General features: G+C 53.2%; 1 protein-coding gene across 2 annotated transcripts; it reads left to right on the top strand.

Annotated features, from left to right (window-relative positions):
* Nucleotides 1-225: 225 nt before the first annotated feature.
* Nucleotides 226-19,186, top strand: PTPRN (protein tyrosine phosphatase receptor type N). Of its 2 annotated transcripts, XM_081584250.1 has the most exons (23): nt 226-403; nt 1,834-1,884; nt 2,145-2,258; nt 4,933-5,029; nt 5,959-6,220; nt 6,303-6,657; nt 7,081-7,212; nt 7,962-7,996; nt 8,676-8,950; nt 9,164-9,250; nt 9,559-9,638; nt 9,833-9,897; nt 10,549-10,767; nt 11,192-11,392; nt 11,493-11,640; nt 11,792-11,865; nt 12,075-12,152; nt 12,275-12,394; nt 13,641-13,807; nt 17,234-17,287; nt 17,956-18,020; nt 18,242-18,315; nt 18,538-19,186. In XM_081584250.1, exons 1-23 carry the CDS (start codon nt 289-291, stop codon nt 18,607-18,609), a joined length of 2,940 nt encoding a protein of 979 aa, XP_081440376.1. In that variant the 5' UTR covers nt 226-288; the 3' UTR covers nt 18,610-19,186. The 2 variants fall into 2 exon arrangements, with proteins under 2 accessions (XP_081440376.1, XP_081440377.1); XM_081584251.1 differs by lacking the exon at nt 9,164-9,250.
* Nucleotides 19,187-21,042: the final 1,856 nt, after the last annotated feature.

Genomic DNA, 21,042 nt, shown 5'->3' with positions numbered 1-21,042 from the left:
AGTGAGAATTCTAGAGAGGCACCTACTGTTGAGTGTAGGAGGACTGGGGTGAGTAGGAGCCCCACGAAGACTGCGCTTTTACGCCACGAATGACGCAAATCGACGCCAGAGCCGGGGGTGGGGATGTCGTCACCAGCCGCCTGGGGTTGGCAGAGTTGCGGCGAGAGGGGCGTGTAGACCCCGCCTCTGTGGGTGGGTAGTGGCAGGCCCCGCCTCGGCCCCGCTGGCAGGCTCTGGCCGGCGTAGCTGCGGCTCTGGCTGCCGGGCTGGAGAGCCGAGCCGGGAAGGATGCGGCTCCGGGGGCGGCCCGGGGGTCCCGGGGGATCGGGGGGTCTCCGGGTGCTCCTCTGTCTGCTGTTGCTGGGCAGCCGCCCGGGAGGCTGCAACGCCATTAGTGCCCACGGTCAGGAGGAAATGGGGGGTGGGGGAGGGTGCCGATAGCAGAACTCGGTGGGGTGTGCTGAGGGGTGGAGGGGAGGGAATGGGAAGTATCACGAAGGTCGGAACCTCGGCTGGAAGGTGTGTGTGGAGTGGGGTAGGGGTGAGCGGAGAGAGAAGAGGAGTCTGCGAGGAAAGGGGCGTAGGCCTGGAGGTGGGGCTGGGAACCCCGGGGCGGGACCTAAGAGAAGAGGGCTCAGGGCAAGTTTGGGATTTGGGGAGAAGGAATGGGGGTGCGTGTGGACAGAGGGACCTAGAGACGGGATACAAGAGAAGGAAGTGTCCCCGAGGCTCCAAAAAGTGGCGGCGCTGAGAGGTGGAGGAGGGGAGGGAAGGAGAGAGAACCCTGATTTCCAGACAGTAGAAGTCGGGCCCACGAGCTCCGGGGTCCCAGATTTCCGTAGAGGATCAGGCTGAGGGAGGGGCCAGGGTTTCTCTTTTAGCCTGGAGGGGCTGATCGCTGTAATCTGATCTCCGATAAGAAGCGGACGTCTGGGGAAGGGGGCCAAAGAGGGTGAAGAGGGAGGGGTCGTCTCCCGCCCCCTCCCCACAGCCAGGCCTGGTGCTGACTCACATCTGAGCGGACGGATTCAGTCAACGCTGACTCATGGGCAGGGGGAGGGTGGGGGCCGGGGGCGCGTGGGGGAAGGGGCGCAAGCTCGCAGTCTGACGCCCTCCTTCCCCATCGGGCTTGGAGGCCAGGGCAAGGTACTTCCTGTGGCGCTGCGGGTTGGTTAGGGTGGAAGATGAAGGCTGGAATGGCGGAGAGGTCAGGTCCTTCGAAGGCTCCTCACCCTGTCGCCCTTCCCTCCCTCATAACTGCTTCCAGGCAAACCCTCAGAGGCGCCGGGCTCAGAGCTTCAGCACCGCGAACAGCGCCAACAGCGCTAGGTCCACGGGCTTATAGGGACAGTGTGGGGAGCACTGCCTTAGAGCCATCCCACCCTTTCCCATGAAAAGCGGAAATGTGCTAGGGTTCCCATCTCTTCTGAGTACCAGGCCATCATAAGATACTTTTGGAGATATGGGAAGGAAAGTCCCTTTTCCCTCTGATTTTGGACATAAACCACCCCACAGTAATTCTCTCAGAGTAGAAGTTTATGATTCGCCACCATCACCACCCCCATGCACTTGAAGGGCTTCTTCTCCCCATTACTTAGTTAAACAAACTGAGGCTTTTAGGGAAAGAATCCAAAGTTGCAGATCTTTGAAATCCAAAGCCAGATCCCCCTCTTAAGAAGAGGAGGCCTCTGCCCTCCTCTCCTCCCAGCTTAAAGCCTTCCTTAGAATGAAAGACTGGATCCCATCTGCTTTCCCCTTCCCTAGCCTGTTCATCCATCTGACCACTGTATGCATGGGGGTATCTGAGCCTCTCTGCTCACCTGTTCTCTACAGGCTGTCTGTTTGACCGCAGACTCTGCTCTCACCTTGAAGTCTGTATTCAGGGTGAGTGAAACCAGACATAGGATTTACAAGTCGGGGTGGAGGGGGGAGGTTACACAATGAGAAAGTAGTGTGTGTGGGGGGGGTGGGGAGGTGCCTGGAAGTCAGAAGGGGAATTGCACTTAGAGAGAAGGGAGGATGACCTGGAGGAACAAAGCCCTCTGAAGCCAAGAGAGGAGGTAGACAGAGCTGTCTATTTGCAACCTGGACTTTGGAAGGCCTCTTGTTCAAGCCCCCTGCTGACACCACTTTTGTGTTCTTAGATGGCTTGTTTGGACAGTGCCAGGTGGGAGTGGGGCAAGCCCGGCCCCTTTTGCAAGTCACATCCCCAGTTCTTCAACGCTTACAAGGTGTGCTCCGGCAGCTCATGTCCCAAGGTGAGGTCTAGATGCACTGGAGGAGAGAGGCTGTAACTTGGTTGGATGAGATGGGGAAGGGAGGGACCATCTGACTCCAGGTTTTCTCTCATGGAACATTCCTATCACACCCACTGTGGAGCCTCACCTTCCCAGACCTAACTGGAGACAGGAGTGGGGGTGGAACTCTAGAGATAGGCTGTTCACACTTAGACTCTCTGGAGGAATCCAGAAGAGGCTTCTAGAAGAAGCCACTGGAAGAGGCCAGCATTCATCTCTTTGAGATCAACCCATTCTCTGGAACTGACTAAGTATTCCAGAGCTGTGAATCCTGGGGTCTTCAGCCAGGAGAACACCCAACTCATTCAATTCATTCAGTCAACCAATATTTATTGTGTACTTCTATGTGGCGAACACAGTTTTAGGTGCTTGGGATTTATCGAGGGGTGAAATGAAGATCTCTGCCTACTGGGGTTTATATTCAGGAGATGAAGGCAGGGACTACATTACATAAATTAGAAAACATTAGTATGTTAGAAGGGGATAAGGGCCATGGAAAGAAACAATTACAGCAGGATAAAGGGATCAGAAATGGTGAGGTAGGAGGCCATAGTATTAAAATGAGTGGTCAAGATAGATCTTATTGAGGCTATGAAATTTGAATAAATACATCAAGGAGGTGGGGATGTTTTCCAGAAGATTATCTTAGGAAAGAGTGTTTTTGTTGGCCAAGGATCTAGAACAAAAGCCCTAAGATAAGAGCATGAGTTTGAGGAACACCATGGAAAACACCTCTACAGAAGGTGTAGAAGAGTGATGGAGAGGCAGAGCAGAAGATGCAGTCAGGTAGGTAATGATGTTCTAAGATGTTATGGAGAATGTGTGGACACTGACTATACTCTGAGTAAAAGAGGAAACCATCACAAGGTTTGAGCATGGGGGTGCTTGATATCACTTCTGATTTAAAAGGCTCACTCTTGCTGCTGTGTTGAGAATAGGGTGTAGGGAATCAATGGTACAAACAGAAACAGTAAACATTAAAATATTAACTATGCAGAAGGATCAACTTAGGGAAGAGGGGGCTCAGTTTTGATTTTACTGTCCACTCAATTAGAATGGAAAGTTGAGTATATAAGATTGGGTTTTGAAAGAGAGAGAGAAGTCTGAAGTAGAGATATAAATTTGGAATTCTTTGGCATATAGATGGTAATTAAACCCATGAGGTGGATAAAATAGTCAAAGGTTTGAGTCAACATGAAGAAAAACTCCAAAAAATTCTATTAAGAGGACCAGGAGAAGGAGTGGAATCAACAAGGGAAGCTGAGAAGGGGGAGCCAGTGGGGTAAAAGGAGAAATAAGAGTGTTTGGTGTCCTAGAAGCTAAGTGAGAGTGTATCAAGCAAGGGGGAAGGAGTGATCAACAGTCAAATGAAGGTGGTAGCTTAAGTAAGACGAGATCTGAGAACTGACCCTAGATTTAGATATGCAGAAGCCACTGGTGATCTTGATGACAGCAGTTTTAGTAGAATAGTTGGGGGAAAAGTCCTGAATAAAGTGGGTAAGAGGGAATGGAAGGAAAGGAATTGGATACAGCCAGCAGAGATAACACTTTCAAAGAGTCTTGCTACAAATAAATGGGGTGACAGTTGGAGGGGAATGTGGGATCAAGCAGTATTTTTATTACAAGATGGGAGAAATTGCATTGTGTTTGTATGTGAATGGGAATAATTCAGTAGACAACAGGAGAAAATGATGATATAGGAAAAGGGGGAGGATTGTGGGGAAGATGTTCTTGAGTAGGTAACAGGGGATGAAATCTAGTGCCCAAGTGGAGAACTGGTCTTTTATAGAAACACAGATAGTTCATTTAATGTTAATAGGCAAAAAGGCAGGTATTGATCCCATGATATGAGTTAAGAGCAGTACAAGTATTAATCCAGAAGCAAGGAAAAAGGAATGGGGAGTGGTGGGACTGTAGAGTGGGAGGTTATCCTTTTAGAATAGATGACTGACTTTTCCTGCAAGCAGAGTTCATGGAGGGAAATGGTCAAACAGGAGATCTGCCTTCAGGATAAGATGATGTTGATGAAGGCTTAAAACATGTGTATAATGCTTTGGAGGTTTCCAAGCATTTTCAAGTCCCTGATTGCATTTAATCTTTACTACAGACCCATAAAGTATGTTATTCCCACTTAAACCACCACCACCACCACAAATAAAGAAAACTAAGGTTCAGGATCAATCAAAACAGGATGAATAATAATATTGATGATGATAATAATAGCATTTGTTGAAAAGTCATGATGTGTCAGGTACTATTCTAAGCATTTTATATTGTGTTTTAATTATCACAACAATTTTAGGAGGTATAAACCCCCATTTTTCAGATGAGAGCCCTAAGGCTCAGAGAGGTTCAGCTAAGGACATATAGTTAGTAAGTGGCAGAGGATTTAAACCCAGTCTCACCGGAGGCAATCTCACTTCCAGATCTGTACCTGGGTAGAAGGGAGGAAAGGACAACTCAGATCACCCACCAGGTCTCTGGACCCCCTCCACTGCTCCTCTGCTCTGTCCAGTTCAGTATGCTGCGGGGTAGAGGGTGCAGTTTTGATCTGCGCTGGTCCCTGTTACTGAGCCCTCCGGCTGTCCCAAGCCTGAGGGACAACCTCCATCTCACTCTTTTCTCTCCCTGGAAGGACTGTCCTGGCATGATGACCTCACCCAGTACGTGATCTCCCAGGAGATGGAGCGTATTCCCAGGCTTCGCCCCCAAGAGCCTCATTCAAGGGACAGGTAGGCATCATTTGTCATCAGCTCTTGCATGGCAAGGCTGGTGCATCTGTGGCCCTCCTGATGGAGAGAGAAAAGTAGGTACAGAGACCAGCAGGCTGGGGCATGGGAGAAAGAGGCTCTGGAGTGGTCGTTTGATATGCTCACATGCCCAACATGAGCTGAGCTCATCCCTGGGGATCTAGTGAAACAAGGGCATTCAAAACTAGGGGATTTTTTTTTTTTTTTTTTTGCCGGATAAAGTCTTTTCTTAAAATTTTTATCATAACGTAGTTGATTCACAATGTTAAAGACTGTTTTGAAACATTTGGACATTTGGTATTTTAAGAGAAGCATCAAAGCAGTCATCATGGAACAGATTAGAATTTTGTCAGACTGAGGCTGTTTAATGTTCAGTTTTATACTACATGGTAGGAGGTACCATCTTATTTTTGTTGTTAGGGGCTCTGAAGGCATCATTCAGGCCCTGTAAAGCAAAAGAGGGGACAATGTAAAGTAAATGAGGGCTTGGGGCTCAGAGGATGATACCAGGTGAAGAAGGCAGACTGGGGTAGGGCGGGGCACAGCATTGAATTTTTGGATGTATACTTGGGGACATGCATACAGGGGCAATGGGGCAAGTTGCAGCCACAGTTCATCTAGAGCAGTTCCCAGCTGCCTTCCCCTGCTCCCCACTCTCCCCTTTTCTGTCCTTAGCCTCATGCTTCATCAGCTCTGCTGCTGTGTTTCAGGGACCCAGGCACGCTTACCAGGGAGGCAATGACCTCTACCCAGGAGTAGCCCTCTGGCCCTTCTCCATGCTACTCTTTCCTCTCTTGAGAGATCAGGTTTAATTTAGGCTAAGCCTGCCTGGCCCCCAGCATCTCTGCCTCATAGATTCTCTACACTGTTGCCCCACACAACCAACACAGACACTTTGCTTTCCTCCTCAGATCTGGCTTGGTGCCCAGGAGACCTGGTCCCGCTGGGGAGCTGCTTTTACAGGGCATCCCCACTGGCTCCGCCCCAGCTCCGCAGCATCGGCTTCCTCGACCTTCAGTAGGCGGGGGCGGAGCTGGGGCGGGCTCCCCCCTGTCCCCTTTGCAGGCTGAGCTGCTGCCTCCTCTCTTGGAGCATCTCCTGCTGCCCCCACAGCCCCCGCATCCTGCCCTGAGTTATGAACCTGCCCTGCTGCAGCCCTACCTGTTCCATCAGGTGAGCCCTAGACACTGGCCCCCTCCCAACCCCAATCCCCATGCTGACATCTGCTCTTATCCCAATCTCTGGTTTCCCACAGTTTGGCTCCCGTGATGGCTCCCAGGGCTCAGAGAGCTCCCCAGGAATGGTCAGTGTTGACCCCCTGCCCAAGGCTGAAGCCCCTGCCTTCCTCAGCCAAACTGCCTCCAAGGGCATGTTTGGGGCTCACCCTGGCCACTCCTATGGGGACCCTCCAGGGCCTCCACCTGCTCAGCTTTTCCAGGAGTCAGAGCTGTTCTACCTGGCCCAGGAATCACAAGTGCCCAGCAGGGCCAGGGCACCAAGGCTGCCAGAGCCAGGGGGCAGCAGCCGGGCAGGGGACTCCTCGGAGGGCTATGAGGAGGAAGGACTAGAGGGTCGTGGGGAGAAGCCTCCTGCCCCAGCAGAGCAGCCAGGTAACTGCGGCCTCAGCATCCACTCCATGCCTGTGGGGCTGCTTTCTGGGGGGCAGAGTTGGTGGGGTCTGTCCTGACTATGCATGCACTTGTTAATTTGTCCTTAAAGTCATCTGTATACTCAACTAATGCCTACTGACTGCCTGCTCTCTGCCAGGCATAGGTAGGCACTGGGGATACAGTAGGGGGTGGAGCTGACATGCCTTCTCCAGCTAGGGAATCGAGGAGTCCCTACTGGGCCTGAAGTTTGGTCTTGGCACCTAAAGGGCTTTCCCCCAAAGTGTGGACACAGACGAGAAGGGGAGGGCATCAGTGTCCTTGTGTTTGAGACGTTCCTAAATATGGGGTCCCTGTCCACCCACAAAGTCATCCCATAAGTTCATCCCGGCACCAGTCCTGAGCTCCGTGTCTGGCTCCCAGCAGATGTGACTCTGAAGAGAGTGGCCGCTGTGCTGGCGGGCTATGGCGTAGAGCTGCGTCAGCTGACCCCAGAGCAGCTCTCTACTCTCTCAACCCTGCTGCAACTGCTACCCAAGGGTGCTGGACGAAATCTGGGTGAGTGTCGGGGCAGAGAGACTGCCAGCCCCAGGGAGGCCTCTTGCCCCACTTCTCAAGGCCGCAAGAAACAGTCTAGAGGGAAAGGGCCAAGCTCAGGGGAGGGGGTTGGTTTGAGACATGGAGTCATTGACAGCCATGGTCAGGAAGCAAGGGGTGAGGTGGTAAGCTGAGGAGTTAGAGCAGGAAAAGACTGGGAGATGGAAGTAATGGGAAAAGAAGCCAATTAGGATGTGAGCTGGGGATCTGGAGGCACCGGGAAGGCTAGGCAGAAGATGCTGAGGACCTAAGGCAGCCGTGGCCATTGCCAAGAAGCCAATGATTGACAGGTAAGAGAGGACTGAGCAAAGAACAGCTTTGAGGGATGTGGCCAAAAACAGGGAGGAATCCACCTGTCAATGCAGGAGAAACAAAAGAAGTGGGTTCAATCCCTGGGTCAGGAAGATACCCTGGAGAAGGGCATGGAAACCCAGTCCAGTATTCTTGCTTGGAGAATCCCATGGACAGAGGAGCCTGGTAGGCTACAGTCCCTGCGGTCACAAAGAGTTAGATACGACTGAGGGACTAACACACACAGAGGCATGAAGCCATGCTTAGGATGAACCCAACAACAGCCTTGGTTACTGACTGCAGGGAGAGCTCATAGCAGATGTCACAGACTCAGAGCTACCAGCCCTTTCTCCTACCTGCGATGTGTGGACCTTGGCCTTGGCCCTTTGCCCAGAGTCTTGTTTTTCCTGTCTCTACAGGAGGGGTTGTAAACGTTGGAGCTGACATCAAGAAAGTGAGTTTGCTTGACCTGTAAGGGACCCTGACCCGTAAGGCAGCAAATGCCCTTGGCTTGAATCCACATCTCAGGCTCAGGACCCAGAATCTGTATTCTCCGACCCATCAACAGAGGCCCAGAGGCTGCATGTCATTGTTTAAAGTCTCACCTCAGGCTGAAGGCATAGCTGGGACCAGAAGCGAGAATTCTTGATTCATTGCTTTTTTCACTACAGTAGTGTCAGACCACACTCTTGAAATGAGATATTTAGGCGAAGGCAGGGACGGGAGCAGGCAGGCTCCTGACCGCCCTACAGCTTGAGGTGCTCTGTCTGTTTCACATGTTGGATTTCTAAGATTGTGTGGCTAAACAAAAGTCGAAAAAGCACTGGCTGTCTGTTCATCTTCTCCCCTAACTCCAGCTTTCCTCACTCTGGAGTTTCTCCCCACTCCAACCCCATCCTGTCGATTATTACTTATCATGAATAGTCACTCATTCAGCCCTTTATTCATTCATTCATCCACTTGGCTCACTTTCCTGGATGCCCTCTCGGTGCCCAATGCTGACCTGAGCCTGGGGATAGAAAGAGAAACAAGTCATAAGCACCCCTATGGGAGCTCAGGGTCCAGATTGTAGACCCCCTCTCCCTAACCCCTTCACTGTTAGAGACCCTGCCTCTATCCTCTCTTCTAAACAGACAATGGAAGAGCAGGTTCAGGGCGTAGACCCAGTGGAGCCTCCGCCCCCAATGCCCTCCCTGCCTGGATCCCCCACTGGCAGTTCCACCTCCAATAAAGCCCAGAAGGAGCTGAGCGCCGGATCCTCTGAGCCCCCCAAAGCTGCCGGCCCTCCCGCCACACCGGTTCTGGTAGAGAAGAAAAGCCCGCTGGGCCAGAGCCAGCCCACCGCGGTAGGGCAGCCCTCCGCTCGGCCATCAGCAGAGGAATACGGCTACATTGTCACCGACCAGAAGTAAGGGCTCCCGCATGGGGCAGCCTCTTGGTCCCTTGGGGGTTGGGCTGTCCTGCCTGGCTGGCAGCAGAGAGCAGAAGTGCAGATGTGAAGTAGATGGGGCAAGGGGTGCTGCTCTGTACCCCTGGATGTCTCAGCACCCTTGGAGGGTGTTTCAGGAAAATGGCCAAGAGGGTCCCCACTTTCCTTCCTCTACCGGCTCCGCAACTCCAGGCCCCTGAGTCTAGCTGCAGGAGTGAGGCTGCTGGAGATCCTGGCTGAGCACGTGCACATGTCCTCGGGCAGCTTCATCAACATCAGGTGGGGCTCTATCTGGCTGGGGCGGCAGGTAGCTTGAAGGGGGTGGGGCCTGGGGGGCTCAGGGGAAGAGGGGGAGACAAACTCCTGGTAAGGGGCCGAGGTCAGGTCACAGATGTTTCCAGCTGCATTGAAGGTACAGCCACACTTTGCCCTTCTGCTGGCCTGTCCAGTATCTTCCCTCCTGAAACACCCCTGTATGGCATGTGTTTCGGCCCCATCCTCTAATAGGGAGGGGGCCAGAGCGGATCTCTCATTTTGAATATGGGATCTGTGATGGGTGAGGCAGTAACATACCTCCTATTCGGCAGTGTCGTGGGACCAGCCCTTACCTTCCGCATCCGGCACAATGAACAGAACCTGTCTTTGGCCGATGTGACCCAGCAAGCTGGTAAATACTTCTTGGTCCCAGCTCTAGTTGTATAGACCCAGACTGGTGGCTGATGCTCTCCTTGAAATAGTCCCAGACCCAGGAATATTCCCAGACCCGGGCCATGTGGGCCCGGCCTGCCACGGGGCATTGCATGGCATGGGGTGGAGACCATATGGGGGCTGGAGAGGATCTGACCTCCGTCCTCCCTGCAGGGTTGGTGAAGTCTGAACTGGAAGCACAGACAGGGCTCCAGATCTTGCAGACAGGAGTGGGACAGGTATGAGATAACTGAAGAATCAGTCAAAGTCCCCGCTGGCTGATGCTGCCCACCAGAAATGAGGGCAGTCTTGGCAGAACAGGAGCTGAAATACACCAGCTTTGCTGAAGCAGCCCTCCCCCATGCAGTTTTCTTTCTGACCAGCAGATGGCCCCAGTGGCTCCGGCTCCCTGCAGGATCAGCCTTCTATAGGCAGCCAACTCACCTGGAAGAACTACCTGAGATGGCCCTAGCCGTCCATAGATGTACTAGAGCAAAGTCTCAAATTCCAAGGGAAAACATTACGCAGAAAGGACTTTGAACTCAAAATATGCTTCTATTATGCATCCAACACTGATACCTCATGTTCTACTATTTGACTCCCTGGGTCTCTATACTTCTCTACATCCATTTTTAAATGCAAAAACACCTAGGGAGAGTCACCCACTAAGTCTCTGGCAGTACAATGTGGTTGAGTTGGTCCCATGGGAATTGAGAAAGAAAGATCTTGGGTCTATGGGAGTCCCTCTGCCTGTACCACCATGCCCCTGCCTCTCAGCTTTTCCCCAGGAGATATCCTAGCAGGGAGTGGGGTGTGGGACAGGGATGAGGAGCAGCTCCTAAGTCTCCCCACCACCATTGCCCTCCTTGATTCTAACCTTGTTCCCACAGAGGGAGGAGGCAGCCGCCGTCCTTCCCCGGCCGGTCCACAGCACTTCTCCCATGCAGTCCGTGCTCCTTACTCTGGTGGCCCTGGCAGGTGTGGCTGGGCTGCTCGTGGCCCTGGCAGTGGCTCTGTGTGTGCGGCAGCATGCACGACAGCGGGACAAGGAGCGCCTGGCCGCCCTGGGACCCGAGGGGGCCCATGGTGACACTACCTTTGAGTACCAGGTGTGCAGCCCCAGAAGCTTGTTGATGAGAGGGAATGGAAGGGGCTCAGGAGTCTGGGTCTCATGTAAGATGAGGGCAGGGAGTTGGACATCCAGGCAGGGGCTGGAGAAGCCCCAGCGGGTGTGTCGTGGGGGCATTTTGAATGGATGGGAATTGAGAACAGGTGGTTCCTGAAGTTCTCCCCAATACCACCATTCAGGGGGTTCCGGATTCTGCTCTGTAATATCTGAGGTTGTCATGGGCTGCACCCAAGCAGGACAGCCCTGGAAAGAATGAGACCCAGGGCAGAAGACCCACCCCAGAGGAGACGGGTTTCATTCAAAAGCAATCCAGGACCATTCTAAGGATTCTGTTGAATTGAGTCCAGGACTCTGTTGAAAAGGCTTCAGGAGAACTTAGACCCTGCCCTGTCCTTCTTCTGCAGGATCTATGCCGCCAGCACATGGCCACAAAGTCCCTGTTCAACCGGGCAGAGGGTCCGCCCGAGCCTTCTCGGGTGAGCAGCGTGTCCTCACAATTTAGCGATGCCGCCCAGGCCAGCCCCAGCTCCCACAGCAGCACCCCGTCCTGGTGTGAGGAGCCTGCCCAAGCCAACATGGACATCTCCACGGGACACATGATTCTGGTCAGGATGGGGTGTGGGCCCAGAGGTGGGGAGGGGACCGGATAGTGGGAGGGGCAGGGCTGGCAGTGGGGGCCAGTGCCAGGCTGTGATGTCCCTGCAGGCCTACATGGAGGACCACCTGCGGAACAGGGACCGCCTGGCCAAGGAGTGGCAGGCCCTGTGTGCCTACCAGGCAGAGCCCAACACCTGTGCCACCGCCCAGGGCGAGGGCAACATCAAAAAGAACCGCCACCCTGACTTCCTACCCTGTGAGTGAGTCCTGCTGGCCCAGCCCTCTGTCTGCTGGGAGTCCGGAGGGCTTGGTGTAGGGGCTGGGCTCCTGGTTCAGGCTGAGTGGCAGAGGTGCCAGGACCCCAATGACCAGAGGGGTTTCTGGGATGGGGTGTGGGGTCTGTGCAGATGACCATGCTCGCATCAAGCTGAAGGTGGAGAGCAGCCCTTCTCGGAGCGATTACATCAACGCCAGCCCCATTGTGAGTGGCTCCCATCTCCTCCCCCATTTTCATCCTGCCCCCATAGACTCCATTTCCCACCCCCCAAGGCCCTGGAATTGTGGGCCTGATATCCGGCATGGAAATGGGAGTTCTGAGGCTCCCCTAGACCCTAGCCTGCTCCCTTTGACCAGACCTCTCCATAATTGCATTTCCTATTCTGTTTCATGATGTATTTTCCCTGCCCCCAGATTGAGCACGACCCTCGGATGCCAGCCTACATAGCCACACAGGGCCCGCTATCGCATACCATTGCAGACTTCTGGCAGGTGGGCTTTTGGAGGGAAGGCATCTCTAGGGACCGGGAGCCCTTGTGGGCAGCCAAGGCCAACCTGGTCCCAGGGAGGTTAGAATGGAGCTTACCTGGGAGCTAGACATCATCTGTCCCTAGATGGTGTGGGAGAGTGGCTGCACCGTCATTGTCATGCTGACCCCGCTGGTGGAGGATGGTGTCAAGCAATGTGACCGCTACTGGCCGGACGAGGGTTCCTCCCTCTACCACGTATATGAGGTCAGCAGAACCCCACGGCCAGGAGACAATGGGGGTGGGGAAAGTGGAAGGTGTGCCATTCATACATGTGCAACTGTATGTGTATATAAACATCCATGTCTTACACCATATTCACACACTCTGTGCTGTGTTTACTTGCTCAGTCGTGTCCAACTCTTTGAGACCCCATGGACTGTAGCCCACCAGGTTCCTCTGTCTGTGGGGATTCTCCAAGCAAGAATACTGGAGTGGGTTGCCATGCCCTTCTCCAGGGGATCTTCCCAAACCAGGGATTAAACCCAGGTGTCCCGCATTGCAGGTGGATTCTTTACCATCTGAGCCACCAGGAAAGCATTCACATACATACATGTATGCATATACATGTGTGTATGTGTGTGTCCAGTTTAGGGCTGAAAAGCACTTGTAGGGGCCTATGATGAAAGGTACAGATATAAAACTATAAAACCACTGAAACTAAGGTAAGAAGCTAAGAGCCAGGAGTACAGTTTTGAGACAGGGAAGATAAGTATACTCAAAGACCAAGACTTGGTCCTACTTTTATTGAGTCTAGTTTAGATCTGAGTTTCCTGGAGGCCAAAGCAAAGAAAGAAATGCCGCCAATCACATATGTTGCTTATGAAAAATAGAAAAAAACTGGGGGGTCTGGGCAGAGACAAAGTAGAGGAAGGAGAAACATTCCTGACCAATGGGAAATAACTGCCCCCCCCCCATAAAACAAGAGACCTTATTTGCACAACAGAAGCTTCTTATCCCTAAATGAGCTCTGGATAACAAATTTTCAGCATTAGATGAGCACGCAATACTTTTTCTTTTTTTTTTTCAAATTTTAAAAATTGGTCCTGCTTGGGGTTAAAGAAAAAAATCAAATGAAAATACAGAATTTTATCAAAGTTTATGGTGTGTATGTAGCACAGACACTTTGCTAGTCTCTGCGCAAAAGAGGAAGGAGAAACTGATTTCAGGAAGCACACAGAACTTCCCGGAGGGTCCAATGGTTAAGAATCCGAGTTGCCACTGCAGGGGGGGCGGGTTCCATCCCTAGTCGGGGAGCTAAGATCCAGCTGTGCGGCCAAAAAGACTAGTTGTGTCTAGATGGAAAAGCCACCCGTTGTCCTGAGCAGTCCATAAGTGACACAGACGGCTAGGGTTCTTGGGGACAATTGGGTGAGCTCCCCGACTGGCCTGGGAGGCCGGGAGGATTTGGAGAGGCCCTGCCGCGCTCAGGCCTGCGCCCCCACCCTCGCAGGTGAACCTGGTGTCGGAGCACATCTGGTGCGAGGACTTCCTGGTGCGGAGCTTCTACCTGAAGAACGTGCAGACCCAGGAGACACGCACGCTCACGCAGTTCCACTTCCTCAGCTGGCCGGCAGAGGGCACCCCGGCCTCCACCCGGCCCCTCCTGGACTTCCGCAGGTGAGCGAGCACCCGGGGGCGATGGGGCGACCCGAGGAAGGCTCCCAGAAGCCCGGGAGAGAGCAGCCCAGGAGCAAGGGGGCCGGGAGCCCGGCTCTGGCGCCTCCCCGCAGCCCATCAGCTCCTCCTGGGGCTCCAGGTCAGGAGAAGCAGGCCCTCTCGCTCGACCTGGCGCTTCAGCTTCTGGTCCGCTGGTGCCCCCTTCTAGACACCCCCAAACCAGGACTGACTCTGAGCTCCTGGCGTCCCCTTCCGGACACCACCCCCCAAACCAGGACTGACGCTCTGTCTCGCTGTGCCCATCCGTCCACTGCTGTGGTCCAGTTCCTGACTGCTCGCTCTCTCTCTGCTGGCTGGCTGCCTCTTCCCTCTCTCTTGCCCTCTTTTTCTATCTCTCGCCCTTTCTCCATAACCTTCTTCTCCCTACCCCGCCCCGCCCCCCATACCAAGAAGGGCTCGCAGTATTTCTGGCTCCCTCCCTCTCTCCCCTCCCTCTCCTTGGTCCTTGCTGTCTATTTCCTCCTGTCCTGTGTTTCCTGGTGTCCAGTCTGTATGTCTGCTGTCCCCTTGCTTTCTCTCACTCCCCCCGCCTTCCCCCTTCTTTACCCTCTGTGTCTCTTTGCCTCTATTTTTATTTCTTTCCCTCTTTCCCTCCCTTCCTTCTCACTTTTCTCTCCCCCACTCTCCCTCTCCCCCTCAGCTCTCTCTCCATCATTTTGTCTCGCAGTCTGTCTCCCTCCCCCACTCCATCCACATTTCCCGCCTCTGCACCTCTCCCGGTTCCATCTCTCAGCTGTTTCCTCCACCTCCCTCCCATCTCTGTCTATTTACTCTGCCTCTCTTTGTGTCTGTCTCCCCCTCCCCCCTCTCTCTTTCTCTACTGTCTCTGTCTCTCCCTTGCTCTGTCTGTCTTCCCTCTCTGTCTCCTCCCTCTTCTCTCTCTCTCACGGCTGCCAGCGTCATTTTTGTGATCTGCAGCTAGTATTCTCACTCCAGTTGCATAGTCACAAAAGTGATCACTGGCAGGTGTGGCCGCTGCATGGATGGGACATGAGGACGTGTGGCCCAAGGACCACCCTCAAGGGCGCTGGGAGAGCTGGGGGCTGGGGAGACTCAGGGAAGGGACAAATACTATCAAAGGGAGTGGGGGAGGATCTCTGGACTCTTGGGGACTCATGGAACCAGGTGAGGGCTGGGACAGGAAACCAACAGGGGGACTTGCCCTATTCAGATGCTGAAACCATGTCCAGGCCTCCAGAGTCCCCTGCCTTCCATCCACAGATAGGTAGCTGAGAAGCCTGCTGCCATGGCAGGGACCGCACCCACACTGCAACTTCCTCCTGCTTCTCTGCCCCTTGCCAGGCCGATCTGAGGTCTCTAGGTGCTGGGCAGAAAGCAGAGGTACAGAACTGGGGTGGGAACCTGGGGGTAGTTTCTGAGCCTCAGGACAATGGTTTCTAACTGGGGTCCATGCAGCCTGAGGTACAGGCTTGAAGGTACCATCAAGGGTATCAGGGGTATTTTCTGTTTTCCATATTTAAAAATCTTTTTAAAATGAGTGCATGCACCTATTTTAAGGCTGCACAGGTAAGCGAAAGGTTATATTTCTTTGCTTCAGGCTGGAATTATGTAAACTCAATTAGCATTAGACACCCAGAACAAATTAATTGCTGCTTAATAAATACTGTTTGGTGAAGGTCCATCAGAGGGAAGGCAAAATAAATTTTTAAGTCTTAGAAAATGACTCTGATCAAGTTCCTTGACCTCCATCTGTTTTCTTACCTGTTAAATGAGATTGATGACCCATACCTTAAGGGATTGTTACAAAAGTCAATATCATGAAATTATATTATATATCAATATCAATATCTATCAATATCTATCAATATATGATATATATATTATATATCAGTATCTATAAAATCTACTTTAAGTGGCAGGCACATAGCAAAAGTAAAAGTGAAAGTCGCTCAGTCGTGTCTGATTCTTTGTGACCCCCTGGACTATACAGTTCATGGGATTCTCCAGGCCAGAATACTGGAGTGGGTAGCCTTTCCCTTCTCCAAGAGATCTTCCCAACTTAGGGATAGAATCCAGTCTCCTGCATTGCAGGTGGATTCTTTACCAACTGAGCCACCAGGGAAGCCCCAAAATACTGGCGTAGGTAGCCTATCCCTTCTCCAAGTGGCTCTTCCTGACCCAGGAATTGAACCGGGGTCTCCTGCATTGCAGGTGGATTCTTTACCAGCTGAGCTACCAGGAAAGCCCCAGCACATAGCAAAGGCTCTGTTAATTCTAAGTACTATTTGTTGTCATTATTATTAACTGATTGGGAGCCACGGTGACTTCTGTTCAACCCCAGCCCTGATCTACCAGCTGATACGCTAAGGAATCATGTGGACTCCTAGAAAACCATTCAAAGTCACCTGGCCCCAGCAAGTTTGGGGTTACCAGACTGGGGGACCACTAAGTTCCAAGCTCCTCTGAAATGCTCTAATAACCCCTCAGAAGGTTATCCCTCGCCCTTGTCCTTTGGGAGTATCAGGAGTCTGCAAGTGACTCTCAAATCAGGAATGTCATAAGGAACAAGGGCAGGTTAGACTGGGCCACAAGAGAGGGAGAACCCACCTGCTCTTTGCTGAGCTGTGGTCCAAGCAGCAGAGTCTGAGGTCCAGGTGGACCCACAGTCTGAATATGACCCAATCACAGAGCACTTGTGCTGGGGTAAGACTTATTCAGGGAGACAGTGGGCAGCAGCATGTTCAGAGTTGAGGGATTGTCATCCCCTCGCCAGAGGAACTCTGCGCCCAGGGCTACAACCAGACCCCACTGCTGGTGAGGACCACAAGGAGCCTGGGTGGGGAGGGGAACACCCAGGGGCAGAGCAATAGTGTGCTCTGACACCCTTGAAGTCACCAGAACACCTATCCTCCCTGAACTTCGGGCAGGGGAGACTGTTAATATTATGATGTATTATCTTTAATAGTGCCATCATTTAATGAGCACCTACTGTGTGCCAGATTTAGCATTTAGTCCTTTACATGGGTTATCTCATAATCCATGTAGTAAGAACCCTAAGAAGGAGGTTACTATTACTATCATCCCCATTTTACAGGTAAGAAAACTGAGGCTTGAAAGGTTTTTATTGGTTGATCTGATTTATTAGGTTTTATTTGATAAATCAGAACAACTGATTTATCAGTTGTTCCAGGTGCATAGCCTAGGCCCATAGTGACAAGGCAAGCCCAGTGCCCCCCACACCATCTCTGGTTCTTGACCTCCAGTCCCAATTCCTCCGTCCAGCCCTCTTCCCTCCTCGGCCCTGAACAGGTGGGGAGAAAAGGAAAACAGGCCCACAGGTGTGTGTCTCAGTTCCCCTTTCCCTCTGCTGGTGCCCCCTGGCCTCACGCCCATTTCTTGTTGCAGGAAGGTGAACAAGTGCTACCGGGGCCGCTCCTGCCCCATCATCGTGCACTGCAGGTACGTACGGGGTTGGAGGGGGGTGGGGGGGATGGATGGGGGCAGGCCAGGCCCAAGCCAGAGGGTCTTGAAGGGGGCACATTCCTGGTTCCCACCCCCTCTCTGGTCCTGCTGTCTGTATGCATCTCCCAAGCATGCTGCTTGCCTGTCCCCTTGATACCAGCAAACAACAGCCCATGGGCCAAATTCATCATATCATCTATTTTCTTAATGGCCCATGAGCTAAGAATGATGTTCCCATTTTTAAGTAGTTGAAGGAAAAAAAAAAGAACACACAACAGAGGCTATATGTGGCCCACAAAGTTGAAAATATTTACCATCTTGCCATTTACATAAGACGTTGGCTGAAGGAAAGCCTGGCCAGTGGCTGGAAATGGCTATTCCCATTCCCTCTCACTGCCTCCACCTCAGGGTGGAGCCAGGGCTCTCCTTTTCAGTTGGCTCACTGCCCAAGAGACACCCCATGAGTCACAGGCTCCTCACTCAAGGCCCAATTCCCAGGACCCAGGAGCTATGACCCCGTCCCTCGTCCTCAGCTCACTCATGCCCTCCAACCCCCAGCTGACCCTAACGGTTCCACCAGTGTCCCCACCCCAAGCCTCCATGTCCCCTCCCCTCCCCCTTCCTGTTGGGTCCCCAGCTCAGCCTGTCACCATCTCTTCCTGCAGTGATGGTGCAGGGAGGACGGGCACCTACATCCTCATCGACATGGTACTGAATCGCATGGCAAAAGGTGAGGCCCCTCCCCACCACGCCCCCAGCCCAGCCCCAGATTAGAGTCTCCCTAGCCCCTGGGGTCACAGGAGTTCGTGGAGGGCAGGTTGCCACACTGGATAAAGACGGCTTTATCCAGTCCTCTGAGCCTCCCATCCCAAGATGCCCTAGGCTTTCTGGGTCCTACCCTCCTCTGGACATCCTCTGAGCATCTCTCTGTCCCCACACCCCTCCCCCCAGGAGTGAAGGAGATTGACATCGCTGCCACCCTGGAGCATGTCCGTGACCAGCGGCCTGGCCTTGTTCGCTCTAAGGTGACTGTTTCTCTCTGCACCCACCCTAGCCACGATCCTTCCCCAGGAAAAGTGGCAGTGGCCTGCCTCTCCTGCCTGCCTCCAAATCTCCCCCAGGAGGGCTGCCTCCTCCTTCCCCAAGTGACTGCCTCAGACCGCCCCCCCCCAGCCCTTCCCCGCCAATCCCAGGGCAGGAGCAGAGGCCGGCCTCTCCATGACCCTCCTCCCTCTACCCTTCCCCAGGACCAGTTTGAGTTTGCCCTGACAGCTGTGGCAGAAGAGGTAAATGCCATCCTCAAGGCCTTGCCCCAGTGAGACCCCTGGGGCCCCTTGGTGGGCAGCCCAGCCTCCACTCTCTCCTTGCCTGTGTGAGCATCTATCTGTGCACTAGCTCTCACCGCCACACCCACCACCTCGGCCCCTCCTGGGCGTGTCCAGCCCTTCCAAGAGAAGCATGTAAGGAAGGGGAAGCCAGAGGGGGCATACAGGAGCCCGGGTGTCCCCTGGGGGAGCTGGCAGCCGGTCAGAAGGAGAAGAAAGTCATGGGCACCAAATTCTACCCACAATCTCCTCCTGCCCAAGTTCCCTGACCCCCATTTCCCGCCACTCTGGATGCTCCCAATATGTCTGTGTGGACACCCTCTGCCCTCCAGTGTGGCTAGAACAGGGCAGAGGGGCCACCATGCCCAGATCTTCCTGCTCCCCTAGCCCCTGCTGCCCGCCGTCCTGCCTCCATGACCCACACTGTGGCCCTTGCCCCTCCTGCCCTCTCCCCTCACCCTTCCACCCCGTGCCACTCAACTCGCTCCCCCTGGCACAAGAGAACATTTCTGGAAAAATCTACTTTTGTATCAATGTGAATAAAGTTAGTGTGTCGTGTGTGCAGCTGCAACCCAGACCTCCTACGCATTTCTCTGCTCTGCTTCCAGGCTTCAGCCCCGGCCTCAGCCTGAAGCGGGCCCTGCTGCGTTTTGCAGGAGATGCAGACAATTATGGGAGAGCCAGGCGGTAGAGTCAGGCTCTCCAAGGCTTGCATGGGAGCAGATGACAATCAGGCAGTAGTTTTTTATGCTGTACTTCCTACATGTCTGATAGTCTCCAAGGTGCTTGACAACCATTAACCAGTTTAATCTTCAGGACACACTACCAATTATTAGCCCCATTTTACAGATGGAGAGACTGCACAGAACTACTTGCCTGAGGTACCACAACTAGTTAAGTGATGGAGTTGGGATTCCAACACAGGCACGCTTGGCCTCTTTGCTGCATCTCCTCTTAGTTCTAGGGCAGCAGCTTCGCACCCTTCAGCCTCAGGAATAATATACGTCATGCGGTACGGAGGTTAGGACTAAACTCCGAGGTGATACAGGCCGAGTGCTCACCACACTTTAAGCAGAAGTAGCTAAACTCTGGTAACGACTCACAGACCAGGCCTGTGAGATGTCACAACATTTATTCACCTGGGGGCAAAGGGCACTTTTTCCCCATTCCCTCAGGATGCCCCCACCCTGTATGGCCTCAGAGGAGACTCCATCCATGTGTAATGTGATGTCCTTGGACAACAGTGGTACACATAGAAATGGGGCAAAAACAGCCTTGAGCCTGGAGCTGCTCAGGAATTAATTAGGGCCATCTCACCTTGCCAAGGCTCAGAAAGTGAAAGTGTTGGTCACTCAGTCCTTTCTAACTCTTCACGACCCCATGGACTGTAGCCCACCAGGCTTCTCTGTTCATGGAATTTTCCAGGCAAGAATACTGGAGTGGGTTGCCATTTCCTTCTCCAGGGTATCTTCCTGACCCAGGGATCAAACCCGTGTCTCCTGCATTGCAGGCAAGATTCTTCACCGTCTGAGCCTCCAGGGAAGCCCAAGGCTCAGGCCCCCACATGAAAGATGGACGAGTACCACCTGTCCTGCTCAGAGAGCGAAGGGACAGTGAGTGGACCTCTGGCCCCCCACCCCTCACCTGTGCTCTGCTGCAGCTCAACACCACTGTTGGTCATCTCAAAGGCTGGAAGTGGGCAGAAACTTCCAACAGATTCTCTCTCTCTCTTAAGACAGAGGCTTGAAATTCCTTTTAGGGCATGCTGCTTCCTTGTTTTGAGGAAAATACAATATAGGTTCTTTGGCCATCGAGGATGAAGCCCAATGCTTACCCCTGAATGGAAGAGAGAGTTGGAGGCGAACCACACTGCCCTGCATGAGGATGGAAAAGTGCTTGTCCCATGGCTGGGAGGGCATCTCTGCAGGTGTCTGGAGAGACAGGATGGGGGAGGTACCTAGTTTTCACCTCCCTGGGCCCTGGACTCTGTGTGGGGCAGACTTACGCCACTCTGTGTGAGAGAGGCAGTCTTCTGACACTGGATGCTAGTCATAAGCTAAGAGGACCTGTGGAGGGGGTGCTCAGTCTCTGGGCCTCGGGAGGAGGTTTTTAGAGGTGTTTCACCATGTGTTCCTGGCTTTCTGTTGGCCTCAGCTTTCAGTCCAGTCAGATCTGGTCCTAGCTGTGCTTGCAGACCCTGAAGTAGTTGGGTGGTGGGGTCCTGCGTTCGGAGAACAATAGCTGCCTATGAAAGCCCGCTGTGGGGCCCCCAGAGGTGAGGCATGTGAGTATGGCCTGGGATTCCACACCATATTAGGGGAGGGCCGCCTGGTCAAAGAGGGGACTTCTGCTGTTAGCTGGGAAGGCTAGCGATCTCTGGATGCCTGAGAAATAAAGGGAGGTGTGTCACCCGCTGGCCCCACAGGG

The sequence above is a fragment of the Giraffa tippelskirchi genome, chromosome 3 (assembly GCF_054371585.1).
Source record: "Giraffa tippelskirchi isolate mGirTip1 chromosome 3, T2T-mGirTip1v1.2.pri, whole genome shotgun sequence".
Taxonomy (NCBI): domain Eukaryota; kingdom Metazoa; phylum Chordata; class Mammalia; order Artiodactyla; family Giraffidae; genus Giraffa; species Giraffa tippelskirchi.
Note: the sequence above shows the minus strand (reverse complement) of the source record. Positions and strands in the feature narration are given on the sequence as shown.